The 9,259-nt window shown below is 44.7% G+C and overlaps 1 protein-coding gene across 1 annotated transcript in view; it reads right to left on the reverse strand.

The window, feature by feature from the left end:
- The window catches only part of KIF14 (kinesin family member 14), a 47,765-nt gene extending 38,797 nt beyond the window's left edge, over positions 1-8,968 (reverse strand). The window contains exons 1-6 of the mRNA XM_007456132.1: positions 8,551-8,968; positions 7,884-8,451; positions 5,754-6,008; positions 5,143-5,230; positions 1,418-1,516; positions 382-434 (exon numbers count right to left, since the gene is read on the reverse strand). Coding sequence (XP_007456194.1) covers positions 382-434; positions 1,418-1,516; positions 5,143-5,230; positions 5,754-6,008; positions 7,884-8,451; positions 8,551-8,968 — 1,481 coding nt within the window. The remainder of the gene's footprint in view (positions 1-381; positions 435-1,417; positions 1,517-5,142; positions 5,231-5,753; positions 6,009-7,883; positions 8,452-8,550) is intronic.
- Between the last annotated feature and the right edge of the window lie 291 nt (positions 8,969-9,259).

A 9,259-nucleotide genomic window follows, 5' to 3' on the forward strand; every position in this document is an offset into this window, starting at 1 on the left:
TGAAAACCAAATAAATGACTCTCAGCATATTTCTAACTCTAAACATTGAGCTCAGCACCTCCTCGCCTCCACAGCTTAAAGTAACAGATAAAAAAAAGCAGCTCGAGAGGGAAGGCTTAACTTAATGGGTTAGCAGGGGAAAGGGAGGAAAGTCAAATATTTCCTACACAGTATAATTAATGCTCTACGCAAGGCACTTCACAGGTGCCGTGAGAGATATAAACAAATATAACAACAAGCAGCTAACACTCTATTTGGAAAGAGGAGGAACATTTAACTGGATAATATTAAGGGGAGAAGACTAAGTAGTGACGCAGCGTTTCATGGCTGGGGAGGCCGCCGAGAGCTCAGCGGTCACGGGCCCTGGCTGCACACACTCACGTGGACAGGCCCTCGACGTAGGGGCCGGAGGCCGGGTGCTCCCGCACTCTCAGCTGTGGGCAAACATGAACCACATTAACAGCAAGGCAAATACTTCATATAAAAGAGAATTTCAAATGACCTTTTTTTTTCTATATTTCGAGTCTACGGTAAAGAGATTTGTCTCTACCCGGAAATAAATATAAAGGTCCTCACAGAAACACATCTGTAAGGCACTAGGAAACTGCCTCAAGACCACAAACTGTTCACATCTGCACAGTATCTGACAATATACCACAACATCAAATATCTTACTAGTTTTTTACTCCTAAGTCCTGCCGTAGCTATTGTGTATATGCTTTTAAGTAGCTTTCTAAAATACGTGCAATAAATTTCAGACAGTTAACATTTTTTTCCGTTTTACATTATACATTTTAAACTTTGTGAACAGAAATTTAAAAACATGTAGAAGTCAGAGAAGGAAACGCCAAGTTTTGCGTGAGTCTCTTGATGTTGCCAAAACCAGACTGCATGACCTTGAGCAAGTCGAGTGACCTCTCAGATGTTAGCTTCTTGCTCTCCACAGCCCTTTTCCAAGTCAGAAATCTTTAATTCTAATAGCGGTTGTTTAAAAAGTTTATGCCTTTGTGAGACTTTCTACTTCACAGAAAATATCAATTTGCTAAATAATCGAGTGAAATACATATTCTACAATAACAATACAGTTTTTTTACCTTTTATTCTTTTTTGGCTTTGAAGACTTTTAGGAATTTGGTATTTGACATAAGTGGTCCAACTAAATCTTAGAATGTTTTATCTTTAACTTCTACACAATACTTGCTTAAGTAAAATGAGGTTACAGTTAATAACTAGTTTAATGTCCACTAACAATAACGTTCAGCTTATTTAGTAAATAGCAATGTAGTTAGACTGTAGATTTCAAGCATTTGCTATCATATGCATTTTAGTAATTAAGCTATATATCATCTTGAGAACCAATATAATTATATGCATCAATAAAACAGAAATTAAAAACAAATAAGTTTTTAAATCTTACTGTTTGCTTTCTCTGCCCATTTTCACCTTTACAAACCAGAAGGTCATGAATTTTTTCATTATATACTTCAAAGAAGCTCATTTCAAGGTGATAGCTGACCTAGCAGGAACAGAAACACAGCATACAATTTATTTGAAAAGTTCTTGCATTTTTTACAAATCATATCTGATAACAGTCTAGTAACCAGAATATATAAAGAACTCTTACAATTCAACAACAGAAAGACAAACAACCAATTAAAAAATAGGCAAAGGACTGAACAGACATTTCTGCAAAAAAGATACACAAATAGTCAACAAGCACATGGAAAGGTGTCCAACATCACAAGTCAGTAGGGAAATGCAAATCAAAGCCACGGTAAGAAACCACTTCACACCCGCTAGGATGGCTGTAATCAAGGAAACGGAAAACAGCAAATGCTGATGAGGATGTGGAGAAATCAGAACCCTCCAGTGTTGCTGGTGGGAGTGTTAAATGGTGCAAATGTCGTGGAAAACAATGGGCAGTTCCTCAAAAGGTTAAAGCACAGAATTACTGTATAACCCAGCAATTTCACTCCTATCTACCCAAAAGAATTACAAATAAATTCAAATTAAAAATTACTCAAATAGGGACTTCCCTGGTGGTCCAGTGGTTAAAAATCCGCCTTCCAATGCAGGGGACATGGGTTCGATCCCTGGTCGGGGAACTAAGATCCCACTTAGTTGCCACAGGGCAACTAAGCAAACGCCGCAACTACTGAGCCTGCACGCTCTGGAGCCCACACACCACACCGAGAGAGAAGCCCGTGCGCACAACAGAGAGTCCACGCGCCGCAAGGAAAGATCCTGCGTGCCGCAACTAAGACCCGACGTAGCCAAATAAATAAATAAATATTTTTAAAAATTACTCAAATAAAAATTGTACACAACTGTACAACTGTGTATTGTGATAGCAACAGTATTACAAAAGCCAAAAGATGGAAACAGCCTAAATGCCCATCAACTGATAAAGAAGACGTGGCGCATATATGCAATTGCATATTAATCAGCCATGAAAAGGAACGAAGTGTCAATACATGCTGTAACACCGATGAACCTCATGCTGCATGATATTCCACTTACAGGAAACGTCCAGAACAGGTAAAGCCACAGAGACAGAAAGTAGGGGCTGAGGGGAGGGAAATGGGTTGTAACTACTTGATGGTACATGGATGGTCTCCTTTGAGGGTGATGAAAAGTTTTTTAGACCCAGATAGAGGTGGTGGTTGCACAACATTATAAATGTACTAAATGCCACTGAGTTTTATATTTTAAGGTGGTCAATTTTATGTTATGGGAATTTTATCTTAATATAGGAAAATTTCTAATTTCAATAACGAAAGTCCTTGCGTTTCTTACTAACTCCTAGGAAATTCACCTAATTCAATTCACCTCAGTATGTGCATGGCTTTGGTCTACATGAGAAGGATATACAGAAGTATATGGCAAGGTTCTCGCCCACGAGTTTCCATCTCAGAGAAACATAACATAACCTCCAACAGATAAGACAGAGCAATAGAAAATTAAGAACCAAAATGAGAAATCATGACCGTAGATGAAACGGCCAATCAGAAAGGGGAGATGCAGGTGCCAGAAAGGCTGGGGAAGGAGGAGAAAAGGATGTGAGGCATGAGGAACGCAGCGGGCTGGACCCTGTGGGGGAACACCTGATCTGCTAAGTGAGGATCTTAAATCAGATCGTGATTCTTGATTGTGGCAAAAAACAATCACCAGACTCAGCAGAGCTGAGCTTCTCGTCCTTCAGACTCTGAAGGACGAGGTGTAAAAGCCAAAAGGGGAAAATTTGCTTCCACGGAGCTTTTCTGAGTTAGGGCATGTTTCCTTGTTAGAGAAATAAATTTCATCCACAGGCCCAAAGTGAGTCAGCAAACACCCAGCGCTAACGAAACTAGAAGCTTCAAGGGAGACCAAAGAGATGTAGGTTCAATTCGCCAAATATTTATTGGGCCTACCAGGCACACAGCACTCTTCTAGGTGCCGTGGGAGACCCTGAGGTGAACTGGACAGGCTTCATCCTCAGAGAACTCACAGTCTAATTGGAGATGCAACACAGCACTTGAGTAACACAGACAGAAGGATACAGCTAGCGTCCCGGGAGAGGAACAAAGCACTTCCGGATAGAGATCAGGTACAGGTGAACCCATGCAATTACAGGTTATTTACAAGGGCTGTGGATACAGGTATTGGGGCTCAGAATTCAACAAACATGCATTAATGTCTATTATGTATAAAACAGTGTACTGTGTTATGGGGCTTCCAGGGGGCCTTGGAGAGGAACATGCTGTGGGAGGAGCGCTGCAAAAGGCGGGGAGGTCACGTGGCAGAGGATCACGCTTCGTCTGCCCCTTCGAGGCGCCTGGCATCTACGGCTATACCCCCTCCGAGACCCCCACCCGCACGCTGTTACCTTCTACCAGCCTGAATAACCCCAAATTGACAAAACCACAGTCACTTTGCTGGGCTCTCTATGTGGCGGGTCCTGTTCAAAACCTTTCACACAGACGAACGCATTTCATACTCACAGCAAACCTAGGAGAACGTCCTCCTCGTCCCCAGGCTCTGTGCTGAGGCACTCAGAGAAGTTAAGCACATTGCTCGAGGTCACACTTCCAGCATGGAAGTGTGGAACCTGGATTCCAGCTCAAGCCATCTTCAAAGTCCACGCTCTGAACCGTTTCATGTGTTCCTCTCACTGACAAAGTCGCTCCCCACAACTGGAGCCCCCCAGACCCGTGATCACTCCAGAGACCCCTCGCCTTCACCTGCTCCCCTTCCCTGGCTCCCACCACCTCTAAACGAAACAGATGCTAAACAGAGGGGCCTAACCCACGGGCCACGCCTCCTCTAAGGACCCCGTGCCCCCCGGCTTACCTGTTCCCATAGCCGCCGCCCTCTTCCTAACCTAGTATTTACTTCACTTTATTTAGCATCTCAGTGACTGTACTCGACTGTGTACTGGCCCGTTTCTCCATCACACTCTCTTCACTACAGGCACCGGGTCTTTCCACTCCCTGCTCCCAAGTACAGCACAACATTTTCCCAAGTCCCCTTATCATAAGAATCACTAGAGGAAAAGTATGAAAATTATAAATTCCCAGGCTACCCTCTAAACCAACTGAATCAGAATCTCCAGAAGCTTTTCAGCAAGTACACCCACACACACTTTCCTAGGCACTCTTATCTCGGAAAAACTGGTCTAACAGGCTGCCCGGCAAACAGCTGGCCACGCTAGGACCAGGTGAGCGGGCGTGGGCACCCAGCACTGGGGCACCGCGGGGCACGAGCGAGGCTGTGACCTCCACTCCGGGCTGAATCTGCAGGTCACTCCCCTCTCTCCTACTGTCGCCGTCCTAATGCTGACGCCTGCCGCCCTTAGGGAAGGCCGGGCCGCCGCCCCGCTGCAGACACGCACGACGGGGCGTAACTACCGCCACGTGCACCCCACACCCATAGAAGTGATTGGGCAGAGAAGGCGGAAGAGAGGACCCTGCATCCCTGTCCAGCAGGAGGAACCGCCTCTGAGTCTGGAGCCCCCATCCCCCAAACCACTGTCCGAAAGGAGAGCGACCAGAAGTTACAACATCTTCTGCTGAGTCGTTCCTTAGCAGCCACGACTCTGACTTTAACTTGATTTGACCATTTTCTAGTCTAATAAGAAGGCTTACGGATACTATGAGAACATACCTCCTGGGTTTGTTTTTTGGCTATTTCAGCAAAAAGACCTTCACAGAATCTTGGAATTATTCCTGGTTCTTCACTAAATCCCATCATCCTGGAAAATACATTATGAATAGGGAGGAAGTAAAACTAATTAGGTTTTTAAGTTCTTTGGGGAGAAATTAAACCTCAATTTTCTCTTCTGTAAAATGGGAATAAATAAGAACTATCTAATTCAGAGCCTTTAGCACAGGGCCTGGAATACAGTAAAAGCTTAGTAAGTGTTAGCTACTATTAAAATTTGAGTATTTCCTTCTAGGACAGGTATTATTACCATACCGTTGATCAGATGACTTGCTTGTAATTCTCACAACAATACTTCCAATTAACCTCTCTGGCTTCAGTTTACACAAGAAAGAGTTTATAGTAAAATGGGGCCAACGAAACAGTATCTCACGCATAAACAGAAACCCAGAGACAAAGTAACATGCCCAAGTTTGCTGAACTACTATGTAAAATGGAGAGATTTGCGCCCAGGCCTGCGCAGTTGCAAAACTATATTCTTTCTATTAAACTATGCTGCTTCGCACAAAAAAATGGAAACATTTCTGGATAATCGGACTTATGATACAACTTACGTATAGGACTTTCCAGAGCCAGTCTGACCATAAGCAAAGAGACAGGTGTTGAAGCCTTCGAAGGCCTGTTCCAGGAGCGGGGCTGCCAGTGCCTCGTACACGGCCGTCTGGCTCGCGAAGCGGGGATGACACTCATCAACGGACCAGAAGGAAAGGTCGTAAACAAAACTGTACACCTGTCTCATGCTGGGATGTTCCACAGCTATTTCTTCCCCGTTCAGGAAGACCACCTGGGATGTTTCTTCACTCTTCTCTCTTTAAAAAGAAGCGCAGAGAAAAATATCGTTACTATAATTATTCTGAGTATTATTCCCACAGAATATAATGAGGAGCTCAAACTAGTTAAATACAACCTTACTCCAGACCAGCACACGTAATGATAGTGGGTTTCCAAAATCTATTTCCTGCAGCTCCAGTGCCACTGCTCAAAGGGAAAATGGAGTTCCAGATTGCTTGTCTGGGAAAATGCCCCCTGCTTTTACAGGATTTTCCATCTTTTTCCTTTTTCTCTTAAGCTCGCCCTTTTCTCATCCTGCCTACTATAATCTACCTGTCTCAGCAGTTCAAACCTAGAAACTTGTTTGAATGTATTACGAAGAAATTCTGGAGGTACAAATCTATATAGAGCTGCTAAGAAACACAATTTCAACAAACTCAGTTAGATACAAGTCTGAACCGCAGGCGTCTCTGGGCTACTAGCTGCGCTTCTATGAGTCCAAAGGCTCCTCCTCTCAATTCTCTCTTTGGGTCCATCCTTCTTCCATCTAAGACTCAGTAGGAAACCTTTCACTGGCTCCAGAGCTGCAGAAAAACAGGATCAGCCCTTGTCTGGCCCCAGGTCTCTCCTCCTGCCCCCAACTCTGATTTCGATCAGAAACTACTGTGGAAACCACCTCCCTCATCCTCCCCCGCGGGCCTGCTACAGGCGCGCCTGCCGGGTCTGCAATCAGCACGTGGTCCCTCGCTCCACCCTCTCCAGGGCAGCCACCCATCCCGGGCTTGTCCCTTCTGCCCCTCTTCCCCACACAGTCTTGAAGCTCTTTGGTACTGAGTTCTCTCCCCTTATCACTGACCCCACGTTTTCAGCTAAAGGGCTCACAGCCCTCTGGAACTTGCCTTAACTGCTGGCCATTTAGGTTCAAACCAGAGGTCCGTCTGCACTGCCGGGTCACCATACCCTCCTCTAACTCACTTAGGTCCACAACAGAGTTAAAAACTACTGACTCTGTGAAGTCTTCACAGTCATCTCTCCAAGAATGTAAAGATAACCAGATGCCACATTCACACTGGGCGGGTCGTCTTTTCCAGCACAACCCACAATCTGTGAGTGTCTCACCCACAAGCACGTTTGGGGAGAGATTTTTTTTTGCCATCAAAATCAAATCTAGGGCTTCCCCGGTGGCGCAGTGGTTGAGAATCTGCCTGCCAACGTAGGGGACATGGGTTCGAGCCCTGGTCTGGAAAGATCCCACATGCCGCGGAGCAACTAAGCCCGTGAGGCACAACTACTGAGCCTGCGCGTCTAGAGCCTGTGCTCCGCAACAAGAGAGGCCACTACAATGAGAAGCCCGCGCACCGCGATGCAGAGTAGCCCCCGCTCGCCGCAACTAGAGAAAGCCCGCGCGCAGCAACGAAAACCCAACACAGCCAAAAATAAATAAATAAATAAATAAATTTATTTTTTAAAAAAATCTAATCTAATAAATGAGCGTAGAACCACCACATGGCAGAGATGATGAGGGGGTAACCACCACTCTGGAAAGGGTTTCGGAAGGACCTCTTTGGGGAACGAGTGACCTGCTGTGGCTCTTTTCAAGGGAAAGGTAGAGATCCCACCGTACATTACAGATCTGAAAGCAGACTGCGTTAAACTGAAGTCATTCAGACTTTTAAAAAGCAGTATAGCCAGAGAAACTTACGTCTGCAAAATACGGTGATTTCGATTTTTTAATTTTACAGCCAATCATCAAAAATAATCCACATACTACAACTGAACCGAGAAGTTCTATCTATATAAAAGAATCACCAGCCAGTTTGAAAATGCATGAACATACTGACTTCCCAAAGGCAGAGAGGAACTGGACATGCCCCACGCCACCAGCCTGGCCTTAGACAGAAAGGGGAACGTACCGCATGCTGAAAGGCCTGACTCTGACTGCCACCGTCACTTGACTGTTTTCCACTTTTAGGGGGTCTGTTTCTGTAGAGGTTCTCTGAAGTGCAGTTTCTTCTTCAAGAAGGAATATATTTTCTCGTGACCGTTCCCTTTTGTTTGCGAGAAGAGAACTTTTCGGCCTTTGTTGAACTTGAAGGGTAGGCATCCTGTTTTTCAGAACTGACGCAGCTGGGCTCTTAAACTGAGGAATGCCACGCTTTGGTGTCGATCTGTGCTCTGTAACACACTTCGAAGGTGTTCTTTTCTCTAAGCTTTCAAATTTAGGTGCAAGTTTCGCACCATCCTTCCCAGCACTTCTGTGATGTAAGCTTCCTGTTCCTGACACTCTGATATCCAACTGGCTCTGAATAGGTTTTGTTGCCAAGCGTCCTGATCTAACAGCTTCAGTCTGACTCTGGGAACCAGAGGGTGGTCTATCACTTAGGGACTTAAGGGCAACATTTTCATCTGCCCCACCGACAGCGGAAAGCGTTTCTTTGTATTTTCCACCAGCCTTCACTTCAGAGTCTTTTGGGTCTGCAGCTAAAGGTACAGAAGGTGTGACAAGAAAGTCTCTATCATTATTTACAGTCTTTACGTTTATACTAGTTTCTGGTGAAGCACAATTGTTTTCTCCTTTACCTCCCACATTCTGCACTGCTTTCCACTTTTCCACAGAATCTGTCTTAGCCCAACGTTGTAACGCAAGACATGTTTTTGCTGTTTTCGCAGTTGTGTCTCCCAACTCACGACCAAGCAGAGAGGATTCTTTGCTCCTTGTCACTCTCCTCTGAAGTGTTAACCTACCCACAGGGTTAGGGGGAAGGGGTGTATCTTCTGTTTTTTTACAGGCAGAGATAACGTAAGTGCTATTTATGTCTCTGGTTTTACTTGCGGATATCAATAACGGATCATCATTTTCACATTCCGACATATCCGACTTTGAATGCTGCTTCAGCCTGCTACCGTGGGGGAGAACAGGCAGCGATGAACTCTTTGGGGAAGAAGGGATACCAAGGATATTGCTGTCATTTCTACTCTGTGCAGTGTAAACTGACATTGTGGCAACAAGTTATTTTTAGAAAGGATGTTGCTGAAGAAAGTTTAAGCTCTTCTTTGGACGTTCATTTAACTTCCGGCCATTCCTTCTGCATCAGTTTCCAGAACTATCTGCTAAAATTAAATAAATAAGTAAATAAATAAAATTCAGATGGCACGGACTACGAATAGGCCGTAAAAATATGAGAACCTTCCATGGTGAAAGTAACTGCTCAGAGCAATACATCAGAGTAGGTCATGATCTCCAGCTCAGATATGGTTCCCATGCAGCTTCAGACCAACCTCTGACCTC

Source organism: Lipotes vexillifer, unplaced genomic scaffold (assembly GCF_000442215.2).
Source record: "Lipotes vexillifer unplaced genomic scaffold, Lipotes_vexillifer_v1.1 scaffold1201, whole genome shotgun sequence".
Taxonomy (NCBI): Eukaryota; Metazoa; Chordata; class Mammalia; order Artiodactyla; family Lipotidae; genus Lipotes; species Lipotes vexillifer.